The sequence below is a fragment of the Hipposideros armiger genome, unplaced genomic scaffold (assembly GCF_001890085.2).
Source record: "Hipposideros armiger isolate ML-2016 unplaced genomic scaffold, ASM189008v1 scaffold_110, whole genome shotgun sequence".
NCBI classification, from domain to species: domain Eukaryota; kingdom Metazoa; phylum Chordata; class Mammalia; order Chiroptera; family Hipposideridae; genus Hipposideros; species Hipposideros armiger.
The window spans coordinates 2,606,410-2,625,458 of NW_017731460.1; the positions used below are offsets into that span (position 1 = coordinate 2,606,410).

Sequence of the window (19,049 nt, forward strand, 5' to 3'; positions counted from 1 at the left end):
CAGGGATGGTCACTTGCCTTGCCCTTCACTGTAGCCTCCATCCCAGGTTCCCCAGCCCATGTCCCTCCTCCAAGCATGCCTGGGGACCTCAGCGCAGGCCCTGGCAGGGGTATGACTGCAGGAAAACGGAACTATCCCTGACCACAACTTCCTGTTTGGAGGAGACAAAAACTAAAGGAAACCACCACCCCTCGGAGGTGGAGGCAGGCAATCTCAGTAGCTGAGCTCATCACCAGGCTCTCAGCCTTTAGTGGGCCACCCCAGGCCCAGCCCACTTTGCCCCAGTGGGCTCCCGGTGCTGCTTCAGGCACACACTGATGGGATCTCGGGGTAACCCCAGCAGATGGTGGGAAACCCATCTGAGAGATGAGGAAACTGAGGTCTAGATGGGCTGCAGATCAAGTGACTTTCCTGGCCACCCTCTTCCTCCGGGCCACTCTTTCCTTCCTGAATGTCCAGCTACCAATACAAACAGCCAGCCCAGCCTCTGACACGTGTCTTTTTTTCTTAAAAAAAAAAAAATGTTCCTGGTTATAAAAGTTCTATATGTCCTCATTGTCAAAACTACAGGAAACAAGAAAGGGAATGAAAATCATCCATAATCCCATCACCAGAGAGAACCACTTGGCAATATTTTGGGTGGGTTTTCTTCCACCAGGATCGCATAGCTTTTAGGTCAGTCTTTGAAATCAGAAGAATTGGGTTCCAATCCTGATTCCATCATTGGCTTAAGCACTTGGACAAATGACCTAATGGCTCTGAACCTTGACCTTTACCTGTAAAACAGTGCCTACCTACCTCACAGGGTTGTTTGAGTTAAGCACATGACAAATACTCAATAAAGGGACATTGTCAAAACAACACTGGGATCACTGTTGGCATTGTCATTGTCTTGACTGCAGGGTTGTGATAACCTTGTTGGAAAGCTTAGATCCCACGGTCCTCTGTGAGACGGGGGGTGTCATCAGCTGCTGTGAGGATTCAAGGAAGCCTGAGTGATGCACAGCACACCTGACCAGGTGCCTGCACAGCTCCCAGCTGATAACTGACTACCATTTGCCCCTCAAACCTCTGTTCATACCTTCAACATCTGCACCCACCTGTTGGGCCCCTCCCCAGCACAGCTGCAGGGCTCAGGGCCCACCCACCAGCCCAGACTGCTGCTTCCCCAGCCCTGGCCCCGTGCACTCACCTATCCTGTGAGTCTGCAGGTGCCGCTGCACCTCCCCCGGTGTTGGGCTGGCCCCCAGGCACCTCATCACCGTTATGAGGTCAGGGGCTTTTATCTTGCCCCGCTGCTGCTTGTCGTACAGGGAGAAGCATTCCTTGTACTCTGTGCACAGCCCAGAAGGGAGAGTCAGGAGCCCTGCCTCACCCCGTGCCCTCTTTGTCTCCTCCCACCCCTTTCTCTTCTCTCCCCTCCTCATGGCCACTCCCTTTCCCACCTCCCCTCATAAGGTCTCCAGACACAGCAAATAAAAACACCCGCACTGTCAAGTTAAACTGAACTTCCGATACACGATGAACACATTTTTAGTATAAATATGTTCCAAGTTTTTGCATGAGATATACTTACCTATACTAAAAAATATTTGTTGCTTACCTGACACTGAAATTTAACTGAGTATCCTGTATTTTATCTGACAACTCTGTTCTCTCCCTCTCTTGACTCCCCCTTTCTCCTTTTCTCTTCCCTTCCTTCCCCGTCTCTGCTCCCCACTTTATCCCCTCCCACAGCTGACTACAACCACAGGGAAGCCCCCCTGCCCCTAGGACCGGTCCAGGGAGATGAGGAGCCATTAGCAGGGCATCCAGATCCCCAGGGGACCGTTGTAAAGACAACATATGTGGGTGAGGGGGATAATGATACCTCTGGCTTATTGAGAAGACTGGAAATTCCCTCTGGGCAGGCCTGGCAGACAGTGCTCTCATATGTGGTAACAAATATTATTACAATTGTGGGCACTTCTGAGCCCACTGCTCTAACCCCTGGCTTCCAGGCTGCTGAGCTCTCAAGATGCCCTCTGCCACAGGTCCTGGTCCTGCTCTTAGAGACTTCGAGGGGAACTGCTGGGACTTCTCCCAGGCTCTGACTAGATCGGCTTGCAGCTCTCTTCCAACTCCTCCCTTGGTGGAGAGGAAATGGTCTGTGGAGCTAAGGCCTCTAGATCCACGGTCTCACAGTTCAGTGGAGCAGGGCACCCACCTGCACCTCCGTCCCTAACTCTTAGCCTGGAGGCACAGAGAGGCCCGCTGGGAGCTCAGGATGACCTTTGCACCTCCACCCCATCACCAAGTTCAGATTCAGGGACAAGGGGTGGGGCTGCCATCAGAATTGGTCAAAAGCTCCCAATCCCTAGGCCCAAAGGGTGGAGCCTCTGCTAGAGCAGGGCTGGCAGTGGGGAGTGGGGGCCCTATGATTTGACAAGGAAGGTTGCAACTCTTTGCCAATGAATATACTGTCATTAAATCTGATAAGTGATGCACTATTAAATCATTTCTTACCCTTGTACAAATTATATTCATTAAACTGAAACCTCTTTCAAATCTTCAGCGCTACTGATTGCAATAGGGTCATCTTTTTAAATTTTTTGTACAGATGCAGGGATTGGAACATTGTTTGATCTTAAGTATTTAATAATGGCTGAATTTAACAACCAACTCACAAAATTCCTAAAACTGTGCCACCGGACTCACGCGAGCTAGAGCAAGCTGGCCCCGGCACATGTCTGGGTGACACCCAGGCTGTGCCAGGCCCAGTGTCAGGAACATGGCTGACGTTATCCTCTCTGTGCCTCACTCACAGCAGGCTGGTGAGGCACTGTCATTATCCCCACTTCACAGATGAGAAAACTCAGAGGCTCAGAGATCATAGGACCCTAGGTCCACTGCCTTTGAGACCCGTTCTTCCCGCCCTAGCAGGCCACCCGTGTCCAATCTGTCATTCATTCATTAAACATTAGCGTCCACTTTCTCCATGTTAGGCACTGGGATATAAAGGGGAGGCTCCCCTTCTTCCTTTTTGGGAGCTTCACAGGCCCCAGAGGGAGGGTCAGTGAACCTCAGAATCAGACGTGGGTGGGGGGACACTGAGGCTGACAGCTGGACTCCAGTCCTAAGACCCATTCAGTGTTGCCTTGAGACCAGTGCAAGAGGGGCCCTGATCTGGACCTTGTGTTTTTAAAGTTCCTGCTCTGGACCTCCTCTTGGGGTGCCTATACCAAGGGGTCTGTGGGGAGGTGCTCACCTGGAACCTGCAACCCATCCACCCACTCTTCCTTCTAGATCGGGGGTTGGCAAACTGCAGCTCACGAGCCACATGCAGCTCTTTGGGTACGTACATGTGGCTCTGAAGTAAAATGGAAAATGAAAATAACACTATCATAGTTTCATTTATAAAATTCTTAAAGGATATTATTCACATAATGGTGATTTCATTTGTTTTATAGGTCTCGCAAAACTTTGAGGGACAGGATTGGCTCTTCCGTCTCAAAAGTTTGCCGACCCCTGTTCTAGACCAAGCTCTGGGTACCCATAACTTTGAATCCCTGCCCAGGTAACCATAAGCCCACACCCCGGGCCCGCAGGACCCTGCCTAGCCCATACTGGGCCTCCCCTAGGCCAGGTCTGGGCCCCTGAGTTCTGGGTAACCGAAGTCTTCCCCTTGGCCTTGTGGAAACAGAACTGTGCCCGTGTGGACCTGAAGCCTGCTTGGGGAATAGCAGGTAGGTGATTCAGGGAGTAAAGTACTGTAAACACCAAAATTAGGTGTTTTGCCCTTTGGGAGCTCACTCAGAGACCACCTACGCTGACCTTCCACCTTATCGATGGGGAAACTGAGGCCCAGAGAGGATTCTGCCCAAAAGTGCAGACCTGGGCTCTGTTCTCTGTCTCTGCCAATTACAAAGGCCCCTTCTCTTGTTGTGCCCTCAGCCCTAGCGAGTTAATGGTGCCTCTCCTTCTCCATCCCCTGTTCTTTTCCTCCCCTATTCTCCAACTACCTATCAGGCTCTGGAGGAAAACCCAGTGAGCTCTCTGTCCTATCACCCTCACTTGTAAATCGCACTGACAAATGTAACACCATTTCTACCTCTGAACTTGACCTTCCACCTCCACACAGCAGCAGCCTCCCCTCTTCCCTGTGGGTGGGCCCAGCTCTCCCCACAGCCACCTTCTTCCCAACAGAAACCGAGCAGAGCAAATTGCTTAATGAGACCCATATTTTGCTGTGAATTGCTAATTAAAGAGCAAACCCAACCTACCATTAATTTGGTCCTGGGAAAGAAACTTGGCCTGCAGCAGACAGAGGAAAACAGTCAGGGAGGGACTCCAAGACAGCCCCCGCTAACCCCACTCCCGCCACCCCACCCCCCTCCCAGCCCAGGCCAGCCGGCAGGTGACACAGACCCTCGCTTACCATCGCAGGGGGGCCTAGGGCTGCACTGGTGGGCTCACTGCTCCCAGGATTGACTTCTTGGTTTCCTCTCTCCCGCTTCAAGTCGAAAGTCCGCCAAGCTGGGTGGAGGCCCCTGTAATAAATCCGCGGTTGCCATGGAGACCAGGCCCAGCGCCAGGGGTCAGATTCCAGCTTCCCTGCACAGCTGATGCCCGGCTCAGCCTGGGCAGAGCAGCAGGTTGGGTTTGGAGAAAACAGGGCTGCAGAAGAACTCCCCGGCGCCTCGGTCCTGCACCAGGAAGCTGATGCTCTGGAGCAAACGGCCGTTCCTTTCTGGGAGCCCTCCCTGGACACAGACAAGGGGTCAGCGACACACAGAGAGGGGGACAAGGGGGCTGATCCTGGGCCCTGCCGTGGGTCTGCCCCTGGGGGTCTCCTCTCTCTCTCTTGTGACTAAGCTGAGAGCTGACAAGGAGCCAGGCACTTTTGCATACTCTTATTCAGGGGTCATCACACACCATCCTGTGGGTAGAGGAAACTCTGCCAGGATGGCACAGCCCAGTGATGGCCTCTGTCACCACCCAAGCCTTGGGATGCAGTGTGGAAAAGGGGCACAGGCTTTGGTGCTCAGGTTGGATTCCAACCCTGCACATGCCCATCTGCTGAGTGAGCTTGGCGCATCATTTCACTGCTCTGTGCCTCAGTTTCCTTGCTGGGCCTCATCACAGGACTGTTGAGAGAATCAAATGGCCAGTGCATAGCCAGTTCTCAACGTGTCAGTTCCCTTCCCTCCTTCCAGGGACCCTGGAGATGGGGACAGGGGCCAGCTCTGGTGTCTAGGCCCCACAGTGAGCTCCCAAGGGGCTCAGTGGGAGCTCTCTTAGGTGACTTTCCAGGGCAGGAAGCTCCTCCTTTTCTTCCTTTCCTTTCTCTGCCCTCCACAGCCCCCACTCCTTCCGGCAGAAGCTGCTGACTCTCCGGTTTCCTCAGTGGCTTGTGCTCCTCCCCACCCCCCACCACACACACACACTGAGGAAGTGAGGGCAGGGTGGGGGTTCCCAGGGTGGGGGTTCCCTAGAGCTGCTGAGCTGGGCACAACTGGGTTCTCACCCTCCAGCTCCTTGTCCACAGTTAGTGGCTGCCCTGTCAGTCGGGCTCCAACTCCAGGGCTCTGCCCACTTTGTCAGAACCGGCATGTGTGGCTGCACAGTTTGTGTCCTGCACAAGGGCTCCTGGCCCAGGGGACAAGTGAATCCCGGTGAGGCGCTGTGAGGAAGATGGACCTCTGGCTAATTTGTACGAGACACACAGATAGGTGGGGCCTGCCTCTGGCCCGTTCCTCTCCCTCCTTTTCTGACCACCTCCATGTGGCAAGTTTCTCTTTCCCCCCAAACCTTGTCTCGAGTCACTGCCGCACGCCTGTTTCTAGACCCAGACAATTTCAGCTGAAGGATTCTGACTCCTCCCTGTTGGGGCTGAGAAGGGGCGAGGCTGGCTGGGGTGCAGCGGGCAGGAGAGGGGAGCTTCTCACTAACAACCTTGCAGGGGAGAAGGGGTGAAGGAAAGTCAGGTAGGGCCTTGGAAGGGCAGGGGCACAGGACTGAGGCTTGGCGGGAAGTCTGGAGGGGCCAGGCCAAAGCACACACTTGGAATCACCCTGCGTTTTACAAGGGGCTCATGGGGAGAGACGAGACATTTCCTTGGGTGTAGGTCAGTGTGTGCTGGGGTTTGGGGCTGTGTGCCCCCAAAGGCATCGCCACTGACACACCCTTGCCAACTCCTTCCTTAGTTTTTTAGGTGTCTCCAAGGGGTGTCTCTCCTATGACCGAAACACCTGCATGAGAGTGGTGGCTACATGAGGGGTCATCGGGTTGTACGTTGTACTGTGTTGTATGTTACACTTCAGCTCATCAAGAAAAAACAGAACCCCCTCCATACCACCTGGGGGCCGAGGTTTTGTTCACCTGAAGGGCCCCACCACCAGGTTTCTGATTCAGCCGGTGGAAAGGGGCAGGGTTTGCATTTTTCTCTGCCATCCTGACGCTTCCCATCAGGACCACATGTTGAGAACCACTGGCCTAGAGTTTTCCAGGTGGAGTCAAGCCAGGTTGCAATTCCAAAGTATTTCTAGGGAAACATTTCCAGTAAACTGCCCAGAGAGATCTCTGTCAAAAGGAATCTCCAAACCTCCAGTAATTTGCTGCAATTTCTTTTCCAGTCTAAATACATTGACCCTTGAACAAACACAGGTTTGAACAGCATGGGCCAACTTGTATGTGAATTTTTTCCAATATATACAGTAAATGTGTTTCATCTTCCTTATGATTTTCTCAATAACATTTTCCCTAGCTTACTTTATTGTAATAAAGTATATATATGTGTGTGTGTGTGTGTATATAACATATATATGTCATACAAAATATGTGTTAATCAATTTTGTTATCGGTAAGGCTATTATTAGCACAGTTGGCCCTTGCATCTGTGGATTTCCAATCATGGGTTGGAAATACTGTTTGGATCCGCAGTTGGTTGAATCCATAGATATGAAACCCGAGGGCATGAAGGGCCTAATGTAATTTTTTTTTTATTGGGGAACAGTGTTTTTTTCCAGAACCCATCAGCTCCAAGTCTAATAGTTGTTTCAATCTAGTTGTGGAGGGCGCACACAGCTCAGTGGCCCATGTGAGGATGGAACCGGCTACCTTGGTGTTATGAGCACTGCGCTCTAACCAACTGAGCTAACTGGCTGCCCCCTTTTCTTTTCTTTTTTTGTAGTTGTTTTTGGTGATTGAAAAGTTCTATGTGGATTTTCCACTTCGCAGGGAGTTGGTATCCCTAACTCCTATGTTGTTTGAGGGTCAACTGTATTCACTTTCATACCTAATTTTTTATTCACCTTAAAAAAAATGTTTTCTTATCAACCCCCCCCCCTCCCCGCCCAAACTGTATAAGCCTCAGGCCCCACACAGCAGGCCTGTGCTTGCTCATAGAATATCTGTGAAGTCCTCTGCGAACAGACCTCAGACAGGGGTTGCAGGTAGGGAAGGAGTCACGAGGTTGCTGGGCAGGTAGGAGCACGGGGCCTGTGGTGGTGTGGCCGCCTCCTGCCCGTCTCCTGACCGGCAGACCCCTCTGTGTTGTCTGATACAGTAACCCGTAAGTTCCCGTGGCTGTCTGCGTGGAGGCTGAGACCTTTGAAGATCAAGAACTGAGGCTCCAAGACATGAGTGACTTGCCCCAAGGCTAAGGACCAACCTCCAAACCCGCCTCTCCACCTTCCCCCAAAGGGCACCCTCTTTGCTCCAGCCTCTGGAATGGGCTGGCAGCACAGCTGGGAGGCTCCATGTGACCTCTCTGAGGGACGGGTCTGGAGATGCCCTGACCTAGCCCCCACCCCCAGAGCCCCCAGGCTCCTCTGAAGAGGGCTGGGACTGACTGAGGCCCTTCTTGCCCCCCCCCCCAAGCCCGGGATCCTACAAAGTGACATGGAGGGCCAATGGGCAGCAGCCACTCAGCCAGATGGGACGGAGTGGGCCTCTGGGGTATGCCCAGCATCCTGGGGCCCAGGCCAGCCACACTCTCTCCTCTAGGGACTTCTCTCCTGCCTCCCAAATTCACAAAGTAAGCAGCAGCCACCAGCCAGGCTTGACTTCACCACTGCCTTTATTCACACCTCACCACTTGATGCCACCGGCAGACAGGGACTGACCAGGAGTTGGGGGTCCCCTAAGGGGCCTGCATGGGGACCCCAACATAAAATGAGAATCTGAGGCCTGGGGCTCCCTGAGAACACAGGAGAGGAAGCAGTGCCCAGGGAAGGCAAGGCAGGCCCGAGACCCACGAGCTCATGTGGGCCGGGCCAGCGCTGGCTGACAGTGAGGCTGTGGTGCCCGCAGCTGTGTGACGAGACCTGGCCCCAGTGCCTGGTAGAAGGCAGAGGGTGGGGGGTGGGGGTGGACATCCTGCTGGGAACAAGGCCTCCCTTTTCTGGGAGCAGGGACCTGGCAGAAGGCATGAGATTCGGACTGAGACAGGCCAACTGGAGAGAGCCTCAGTACTCCTCCCCACAACCCAAAGGGGCTCAGGGGCTAGTGCAAGAGTTTGAGAACCGTCTTCAGCTGCAGCTCCAAAACCTGCAGTCAGGCTGACATGGAGAGGGTGCCACAATTCTCCTGGAGGGAGAGCTACTGTAGCCAGACTCCTAAGGTCAGGCTGGTGGTTAGGGAAGGGGCTGGCCTCTGGATCCTTGGGGTTGGGTGGCTCAATGCCCCATGCAGCCTGAGATAGGGGTGAGGGTCTGGGGTGCAACTACCCCTCCCAGGGTAGGAGAGAGCACTGACAGGATAGAACTACTCATTCATCCTCAGGCTGCCCCAAGAGAAGACTGCAGAGGGCTTCTGAGGGGTTATCTGGTCCACCCCACTGACCTACTTTGGGACTCTGGACACATCTAGTACAAATGAGTCCCAGAGAAGGGACATGCTTTGCTCAGTGATACACAGAAGGTTCATGTAACCTATGTAATCAGGGCGGGTCTGAGGCATGGGCCAGGTGGTGGCCAAGTCGCCTCCTGACTCTGCCCCTCCCAGGCCTCTCCTGCATGGCTACCGGAGGACTTCCCAAGAAGAAGGGACCAGCCCTGAGCAGTGAGAGTGAGAGGGGCCCCGACTCCAGTCAGGTGCACAGGAAGGCAGCGCCCCTATCTTGGCCAAGACACACTGCCTAAAACTAAGCTCCATCCTGAAAAGATCCAAAACAAATTTGACCAGAACAATTGAGACACCTGGTGATGCACCCCGTGCACACATGTACACGTGTACACACACACACACACACACACACACACACACACAATCTGTGCACAATGCATATTCTCACCCATGTTCTCAGTCAGGGGCTGCACACACGTGACTGGACATGCACATGTGCACACACATTGCACGCGCACACACACCCCATGCTCAGATACCCTCTATGGCCTATCTCCCATCCGACAGAACATCAGAGGCTGATGCCAGGGACTCAGTGTTGGCTGCTGATGTGGAGGGTGTAGAAGGCCCAGGGCTCAGGGACGTAGATGACGCCAGGGTACTTCTTCCTGAGCACAGGGTCATTCCATAGCCAGGCGACCCAGAGGGCCACAAGCAGGAGGGTGAGGGCAAAGGAGTAGAAGAGGAAGAGGCCGTTACTGTCTAGGAAGAGGCGCTTGCGCTTCTGGTGCAGGACGAGGGCCAGCATGGCAAAGAAGGTGAAGATGAAGAGGATGAAGATCTGGCCCTCGGTGACCAGGTACCTAAAGAGACCAGTGGGTGAGGTGAGCGGATGCCATGACAGCCCCATCCTGCCCAGCATCCCTCCCTCCACCCAGGCCCCAGGCTACCCTCCCGTCAGTCAGAAGAGCTCATCTAATGAGTGGGCGCAGGGGGCCACACCACTCTGAGCCACAGTCCACATGCAGCATATGGATTAGGTTTGGATACTGGCTATTTTTTTGAATGTGCACTTGTTGCCAATATTTAAATAACAAAGTACCTGAAAATGTGTATTTCTGGTTTCTCTGGTCACATTAGACTTGTATTCCCAACATGACAACTGATTAGAGGAAAAAGCAGCTGTTCCCTTTAGAGAGAGCACTGTTCTACAGCAGTCCCCACCATTCTCTGGTGCCTCACTTGGTATCTGCTTGATGCATCTGTTAGCCAGCTTGGTTCCTACAGGCATTTGAGTTTGGGAATGAGTTACAATTTACGGGGGCTGTCACTATTGTCTCCTTGAAGGCTGGGACACAGGTACAGATCTCCCAGGGTTCCCTGCAGCTCCTAAGGCAGCACCTAGCCCATGACCAGGACCCAGTGACACTTGTTGGAGGGCTTCTGAAAGGCTATCTGGTCCACTCCACTGCCTCTAGAGAGAACCACAATGCTGACCCACTCCACTCAAAGACCTATAGCTCCGCAGCAGTGTGGCCTTGGGGAATTTACATGACACCTTGGAGCCTATGTTCTCTTACTCATGAAGGGAGCATAAATGGCCCTCTCTCTCAAGGTTACTGACAAGAGCTGTGTACATCTCTCACTTGGAAAAGCATCTTGTTCAGCAAATGGTTGCAGCTACTATCGAAGCTATCCCTGCACTAACATGCTGAGTTAAGAACTGGGTAGGAGGCCCTTTCCCATGTGTAACCGCTTTCCCTCTTGCTGTATTTGCCACCCTTTCCTTTTAATCCTGTCCCCAAGGGTCATACAGATTTGCTCTGGTGGACCCTCTTAGCCAGTCAGGGAACAGACCCTGGAGGGGGGCTGGAGCTGGTCCCAGGAAAGGAGGCCCTTTCCATTTTGATGGGGGCTTCCCATCAGAGCAGGGCTAGTCCTTCCTGTGAAACCCATAATCCCCTGGGGGAGCCTCTCTCCAGGGCAGAAGTGACAGAGGAGGGTAAGAGCCTGGCTGAGGCCTAGGTCCTCTGTAAAGGGAAAAAACAAACAAACAAAAAAAAGGGGCAGGGAGCTCCCAAAGCCATGGAATTCTCTCCGTATCTGTCCTTGTCATCTCCATGGTGCTTTATAGTGTACAAGACCCCTCTCACTCCCTCTGGATTCTCACCATCTCCCGAGAGGGCGAAAAGCAGGAGGAAACTGAAGCCCACAGGGCTCGACAGGGCTTAATGTTGGAGATGGATTCTATTGGCCCCAAGGTGGCACTGGGGTTCTGGAAGGTGGGGCACAGGGCAGAGGGGCATGAGGATAGAGGCTACACTCAGGCCTAGCTTCCTGGTAACAGACCACCACAAACTGGTCACAGTCCTCACTAGAAGAGTTTAGGGTCAATGTTTAGGGGTTCATGCTGTTTAGGGTCCATGCCTGAGACAGGGGCCCCAACAGGGAGGTTTCCACCTGAGGTCCCATAATAGCTCTGCGGTCAAGAGCACATTTTGATTGCCTGGCTCACTAGCGCCCCCTCCCATTCTCCATCCCTGGTCCAGTGTCCACTCACCAGTAGTACAGGCCACTGGGCACCACCAGGAGCAGGGCTGCCCCTGGCATCGAGCTCTTGGCTTTGGTGGGAGTGAAACAGCCACTGAAGTACATGAAGAGGATGAGGAAGAAGGGGATGTACCTGCAACAGGGAGACGCACGCCTGAGAGGCCTGCCCAGCTGCGCTGCCCACCCGCCCCCTCCCAAGCTCTCGTCCCCACCAGTCCTTGTACTGGTTCCTCGCACCACCCCATGCAATGCCACTTCATGGTTTGCAAGGTGCCGGGTTTGCAGGAGGGCACTCAGCGTCCCTGCCAGCCTTCCCTGTGTTGCAGGTCCAGGTTGGGATATGAAGGAAGCAGGAATTGGAGGCCTGTTCCCCAGGCACATGCACATTAGAGGCCCACAGGCCGGCTGGGTGGAGCGGCCCCCGCCCACACTGCTCTGGCTACCTCGCTCACTCCATGTGTGTGTGTGGGGGGTGCCTCTCCCTCAGGCACAGACTCTAAACACCCGCAGCCCCAGCCTCTCACTGGCCTGGAAACAGGGGTACGCAGCAGGGCTTAGGAGGGAGGGGCCTGAGGTTCAGGTAAATAAAAAAGAGAACAACACCTGCTGGGGGCCTCCAAGGAGCTCTGTGAAGCCCCTTCACTCACAGCCCACAGCCTCATCCTCTTCCCACACACACACACACATCTCACCCAAAAAGGACCACCCTCTCTCCCCCCACACACAGGCTGCTTCTCCCACGCGTCCGTGCTGTCTCTTACACACACACGTACCCCTTTTCTCACATTCCCTCTTGTCTCCTTAACCACCTCCCTCACCCCCCTTCATATGGCCCCCCATACACTCCCACATCCCCTTCTGCTATTTCACGTCTCCAGGCCTCTGTTCCTCTCTCCTCCTTTCCCCAGCCTTCCATAGGAAGGGTCTCTGGCAAAGGTCAGGGAGAGCTGGCAAGAGGACCCTCTGAGCCAGGCAGATCCACTTTCCATGCCCCCAAATAGACTCTGGAAACACAAGTGTAGGGCGTGTGTGACCTGAGTGGGCTCACCTCACTCAGGAGTGAGGCCGTCTAGGTCCAGGGCTGGATCTAGCTGTCAACCCATGGTCAAATCTCCTCCCAGTTTACCCTGTGAAAGTGGGGTTTGGAACGATGCCTGCTCCCTGCTTGGGCTTTGAATCTCCTGGGTCTGAGTTCCCCCTTTGTGAGGGATGAAGGGGTGGGGGAAGCTCACCCGGGAGTTCTGAGGAAGGGGGGGGGCACAAACAGCACCACCCCCCCACACACCTGGTCTAGCTGGCCCTCCTCAGCTTCCTCCCCTTTCCCATTCCCAAAGACCAAGGACTGACATGGTGCGGGTGTTTGCCCCAACATCACCACTGGGGGGGTCGCTGATCAGCGCAAAGGCCTCCACCTCCCCCACCAGCCTCAGGCTCCCGGCAGGGCGAGCACCGGACGGCCGCTCGCTGCCCTCTAGTGGCCGCCGCGGGCACCGCCGGGCTGGAAGGAGGCGGAGGGAAGCCGACCCCAGCATGTCACTCAAGCCGAGATCACGGCCTCCCCTCAGGGGAAGAGAACGTCATTTCAGCTGCTGCATTTGACACCTGGAGTCCCGAGGCCCAGAGTCTTTTTCGAGTGTCCCCCGAGGCCGGTGGCAGAGCTGGCGGGGGGCCAGGGGCCCTGCGTAGACAGACCGGCCCCATCACTCACCACATGGAGTGGCCCAGGTACTCGTCGTAGTAGTAGAGCAGCTCAAAGGAGTCGATCTGAGGGCGCAGGGGCGACAGGGTTAGAGGGAGGTGCTTCGGGACGGTGCTGGCCCACGCAGCCCCCTGGCCACCCTCCTTCACGCCAGGGCCTACCCCCAACTGCCTCGTTCCCTGCCTTCCGGTAGGAGGGGGCCCAGGTGGGAGCCCCCTAACATGCCACTTACTAATAACACATGAGTGTCCTAGCTTGGCGGGGGGGCAGTGTCCTCACTAGCAGATTGCCTTCAGCAGGTCACGCAAAGGGATAGGTTGGGGCATCTCTTTGGCCTTCAGGACAGGCTGCGCCTGCAGGATTTACATGTGGGGGAGGCTGACTCACCAGCGTCTCAGGTTTGAGATTCTTGATGATGGGGTTCTCACGGACAGACAGGTGGTGCTGGTAGCCGCTGAAGAGCAGGCGGTGGTTCACTGAGTCGCCCACCAGGTGGATGCTGGCGCCCATGATGAAGGTGATGATGCTGACATAGATCATGGAGCGCGGCAGGGTGCGGGGTGACCGCTCGATGAGCTGAGGTCAGAGGGAGGCCCCGCAGCGTGACCCGGCCTCCATCGCAACGCGAGACACCCTCTGCCTCCCGCCCTTTCACCCGGGGTGGGATGGGTGCCACCAGCTGGAAAGTCGCTCACAAATTGGTGAGTCCCTCTAGTGGGCCAGCCCAGCCTCCAGAGCCTCTGTTCACATGATCCCTGTGACCCAGCAGGGCCAGGGGAACAGCCAGAAAGGAAACAGACTCAGAGGGGCTGTCTCATTGCCCAAGGTCACACACAAGCCTCCTGCTGGAGGTGATGCCAGGACTTCAACACAGGCGCCGAGGCTCCTGGCTCAGCCCTCCCACTGCCCCCCGTTGTGCCCCTGGGTGGCTGGGCTGGCCTGCTGAAGAGCGCCTCCAATTTCTGAGAGATTGGTTCACGGCAAACACAAAGAAAATGACAGGGATGGGGGCGGGTGCTTCTGAAACCAAATTACTTCACTGAAGACGCCTCTGAATTCTGAGATGATACATTTCCAAATTTTAGAGATTTGAAATATCTTTCTAAGAACAAAATGATGGGGGTAGTAGATAGTGATAGTTATTTCAAGAGCCCTTATTTGGCAAACTGCAAAGCTGGCAGCCCTGGCTAGCTGTGTGTTCCCAGTGCATGTCAAAGTCAGGGCTCTTGGGGCCAGAGGCTAGAGTTCACCCTCCATTGCTGCCATGCCTGTCACCTGGCCCCCACCTGCCTTCCCAACTGGTCCCTGACCTCTTCTGGGGCAACCCAGCCACTCCTGCCTCAACCTCCCCAAATGTATGATGGTCCCCAAGCATGGCCTTGTCTTCAGGTCCTTCTTCCTGAATGCCTCTCCCACTTTGCCCCCCTGGCACAACAGGCTGAGGCCCAAATCACACTCCCCTCCTTGGGGAGGCCTTCTCCATCCCTCCCAGCCAGAGGCAGTCCTGCCTCTCTTAGGCCCCCAGACTCCTGCTGTACCCCTCTATCAAAGCCTGATCCAGGGGACTCGCAGAGCCTGGCACCAGCTCCCTGCCGGCTGGAGGAAGGAATGAGGGTTGGAAGGGAGAGCAGGGAGCCTGGGGCTGTACCTTGAGCAGGAGAAAGGGCGTGATGATGTTGTAGGCCATGTGGAAGTAGTCCCCCACGCTGGGCTTGTTGAGCGGAAACCATTCGAGAGGGAACACCAGCTGGGGAGCAAGGGGAGGGAGGAATGGCGTTCAGCAGGCGCAGCCCCACAAGGCCCTGGGGGAGGAGCCCCCGCCTCCTTCACACACTCTTAATTCTTTCTGTGATCTCTCGGGATCCTCTCGGCAGCGACAGGGTGAAGGTGTCTCTGGACAGAGAAACTAAGTCCCAGACAAGGTAAAAGAACTTGTCCCCAGGCACACAGTAGATGCAAATCCAGGCCTGACCCTGTGCCCCTCTCCCAGTGAGTACTAAATAAATGTCCCTGGGCGCTGGCCTGGTAGTTGGAGGCTCCTTTGGGACTCAGTTGTGCCAACAACTTTCTTGGTGACCCTGGACAAGTCCTCCCCCTCTCTAGGCCTTGGTTTCCCCATCTGTAACATAAGAAATATGGTCCATGTGGTCTACATGGACCCTTAGGGATCTGGCACTCCTGCTCCTATGACGATGACAAGCTCTCCTGGCCACTAGGCCCAGGTGTGGAAAAACGCTTTGTCCACTGAGCAGATGCACTGCTTCCAAGTCAGGTCGAGAGTATACATTAGGAAACTGAGGGCCGGCTGAGTGGCTCAGTTTGTTAAGAGCTTGCTCAAGAGGAAATAAAGGAGAAAATAAGTGAGTTCTAGAGAGTAGCTTCAGTTCTTCCTTCCCTGCCTTCCCTGAGAGAGGAGGCAGGCCAGGGCAGTTCTTACCTCTGGGATGCCCTCACTCCTACTGGTCTATAGCAGTGACTCCTGGCCTTGCTGGGGCATGAAAACCCCTATTTCTCTCTCTCTCTCTCTCTCTCTCTCTCTCTCTCTCTCTCTCTCTCTCTCACACACACACACACACACACACACACACACACACACCACCAAACTATACTTCCAGTATCTGTTGATTGAAAATATGTGTAATAACCAAAAATTTCCATCAAGAATTTTAAATTTTATCTCTTTTAATTAAAAAAATACCACATTGGATAAAACTAATCTACAGAACTACAACTTCTAGGATAGAGGAACCTCATTCTCTCTCTTTCTCTTTCTTATTATGTGTGTGTATTTCTGTATCTTTTTCTATAGCAGGATATATATGGTGGCTGAAACACTCTTTGTGATAACAAAATACTAGACATACGCCAGCTTTTCAACCAAACAGTTGAATACACTACAATACATCTTTACTATAGAGGTTAAGTAGCCATTAACGGAAATGACACCTTATATGTACTGACATGAAGAGAGATCCGTGATAAAGTAAAACAAGCATGTTGTAGAATAAGGTATAAAATAAAATCTCATTTTGGTTAGAAAAAGAAAAAAGATGTGTATGTATGTTTGTGCGAGTAGAGAAAGGAGTGGAAGGATGTGCCCCAAACTGTCAAGGGTGGGCCTAGAAAGGGAGAGTCTCATTTCTTTATATACCTGAGTATGAACTGACTCGTTGCAACTTCTACATATTACTTTTATAACTGGTAAAAGGTTTTATTTTGTATTTATTAGAAGTTTGGGACTATCGTGTATATATTTGAAAAGCACCAGTGTATACACAAGCTTTTCAAACGTATATTCTCCCGATGAGCCCACTTGGGGCTACAGTGGCCACAGCAACTATAGGCAGGATGGGGAAGTGATTTGCCCAACAGAAAACCCCATTAGGCCACTTGAGTCTGAGTCCTAGTGAGTGAGGCGAGCCACAAGCCTGCTCCTGGCCTCTTCTCCCCATCCCCAGAGCACCAGTTCGATGGGCAGCTCTTTTGTCTCCCAATATGTGGGACCTTCACGTTGGAATGGGGCTCAGAGCAGCTAGTTCACCAGTCTTCTTACAGATGAGAGAATGGAAGCCCGGATGACAGTGATTTGCCCGTAGTCACACAAACCCTGAACAGGTGCCCTGACTCTTGGCTCAGTCCCTTTTCTTTCTCCTACATTAAACAAACATGGAAACCTTACAAAATGTCTGCAGAAGGGAGCACCAGCAACCACCATAACTCCTCCCCATTCCACTGCCAGGAAAGCTTGTCTTCATCCCTTTGTCTTTGATCCATGTATACAAGATTAGGATTGTTGCTGACTTGCAATTGGTGAGTATGCATACCACTTAGGCACTTTTCTCCTTAAACATTCCAGGTTGCTCTCTAGTGTCCATAATTCCTGCTTAACGGCCAGGTAACATTCTCTACACTGGAGATAGCAAAGTTGATTTACCCAGTCCCTACTGCTGGACCCTGAACTCACTTCCAAGTTTTAGCTACTGTAAACAATGCTGCAATGAACATCTTTGGGTAGAGAGGCTGTTGTCTTATTGCTGATTGAGCCTTCAGGGCAGATTCTTGGAAGGGGTGTTACTGGGTCAGGAGGGATGAACATATCAGGGTTCTGGATATATCCATGCTAGGAAGGGAGTGGGCACTAGGGCCAGACTGCCTGGGTGCAGATGCTGGCTCCTTCACTTGCTAGCTGGGTAAGCTTGAGGCAGTTACTTACTCTCTGTGTCTGCAAGTCTTTCTCATCTATAAAGCTGAGATTAATAATAGTGTTATTGTGAAAACTAAATAAGTTTAAAAATGTAAAGAGCTTAGAGCAGAGTAAGCACTCAATGTCTATTAATTGCTATTTCTACCTTACTGTTATTATTATTATTCATTCGATAAAAGTGTATTGGATACTTATTGTGCTAGGCACTATTTTAGGGACAAGTTATCACCTTGACAAACTGCTTTCCAAAAGGGCTTTGCTAATTTGCATTATCACTAGCATGTACAGGTGTCAGTTTCAGTGGTGGATATTGTTATTTTTACCACTCCTACACAAAAATGAACAACTTGGTACCCCGCTCAATTTTTTTCACATTCTGTTATCTACCTACTTACCTACCTACCTACCTACCTCTCTATCACAAGTAAGAGGTTTTGGTGCTCTTCCAGTATTAGCCTCCTCCATGGAGGCCGCCACTGTACCCTGATGCATGAAGCAACCTTAGAGGAAAGGGGATGGTCTTACCAGATGGCACTAAAAATTACCTGAGGCTCAGTGTCATGTATAATATCCAAAATCAGCCTATACGCTTTGCCTCCAGGAATAAATACCATCCCAAGGCTGTGGGGAAGGCTGGCAGGGATGCCCTGCTTTCCTTCCCACATCCCTCTGGCATGGTGATTTGGTTAAACCTGGATGCAAGATATAGGCAGGGCACAGTATGACTGTTCAGAGCCACCAATTCCCCCATGAGAGTCAGAGCATAATATGACATTCAGATCCCCTCAGCGCCCACTCCCCACACCCCCCACCTACTGGCAGTTGCCTTACTGGCCATAGTCACAGAGTCCAAGGATAAGAAAGCATTCAGGCCCATTCTCACAGTTTACCAGGAGGGGAAGTGACTTGTCTAAGGTCAGTCAGCTAATTCAACTCACACTAAGTCTCCTCAGTGCTGGCCCGGGCTCTGTCCACAGCTTTACACTCACCATGGCAATTGGGCGGCCAAAGTCCAGAACCCAGTTCTGCAGGGTGAAGTAGAACCAGAGGTCAAGGTGGAAGGGAGCTGTGCCGGTGGCCTCGTCAGCCTTGACAGAGCTGTGCCTGTGAAGGAAATAGACAAGAGGGGTCAGTGCTTCTTCTCTCCAACCATGGGACTCTCTCCCCCTCCCGCAATGATGCACAGAAAGGCCTGGGAGATAGGGGGCAGGAGGAAACACACATGATTAAGTTTTAAGGAAAAGATTTTGCAGGAAATACTGGGGTCTGGGCCTGCAGCCAAGGGGAAGGTGTCCTGGGAGTGGACGCCAGCTGCCCTGACCTTAGCTTCTCTGTGATTCAGGAAGGAAGCTGCCAAACATGTATAACAATTGTTTTCTCACCTATAAAATGATGAGGAAATCAAATGGGGCAAAGGATGTAAATGCGGCTGAAAAACATGAAACAAGATAATGGATGATAGCAGCTAAGCTTTATTGCACTTAATACATCCAGAAACTATTCTGGCTGTTTGCATATATTATCTCATTTCACTCTTTTAATCTTCAGAAACCATTTGAGGTTTGAATATCACCCCCATTTTATAAGTGAAAAAACTGAGGCCCAAGGTATTAAGGAATTTGCCCAGTTAGATAGCTAAATATGTGAACCTAAATGATTAAGCTTCAGAACATATATATACATACATATATATATATATATATATATATATATTTTTTTTTTTTTTTTCTTCAGTCTAGTTGTGGAGGACGTTGCTTCACTGGCCCATGT

The 19,049-nt window shown here is 52.6% G+C and overlaps 1 protein-coding gene across 4 annotated transcripts in view; it reads right to left on the reverse strand.

Moving 5' to 3' along the window:
- The window catches only part of LOC109385241 (ceroid-lipofuscinosis neuronal protein 6 homolog), a 29,707-nt gene that overhangs the window by 3,684 nt on the left and 6,974 nt on the right, over window positions 1-19,049 (reverse strand). Inside the window, exons 2-9 of one of the 4 annotated variants that reach the window (XM_019647291.1) lie at window positions 18,269-18,383; window positions 14,724-14,822; window positions 13,463-13,651; window positions 13,085-13,140; window positions 11,387-11,509; window positions 4,418-4,529; window positions 4,263-4,293; window positions 1,193-1,333 (exon numbers count right to left, since the gene is read on the reverse strand). In XM_019647291.1, coding sequence (XP_019502836.1) covers window positions 1,193-1,333; window positions 4,263-4,293; window positions 4,418-4,529; window positions 11,387-11,509; window positions 13,085-13,140; window positions 13,463-13,651; window positions 14,724-14,822; window positions 18,269-18,383 — 866 coding nt within the window. Of the gene's footprint in view, window positions 1-1,192; window positions 1,334-4,262; window positions 4,294-4,417; window positions 4,530-5,506; window positions 5,608-8,041; window positions 9,690-11,386; window positions 11,510-13,084; window positions 13,141-13,462; window positions 13,652-14,723; window positions 14,823-18,268; window positions 18,384-19,049 lie in introns of those variants that run through there. The other 3 variants (XM_019647292.1, XM_019647293.1, XM_019647294.1) reach the window with 3 other exon arrangements.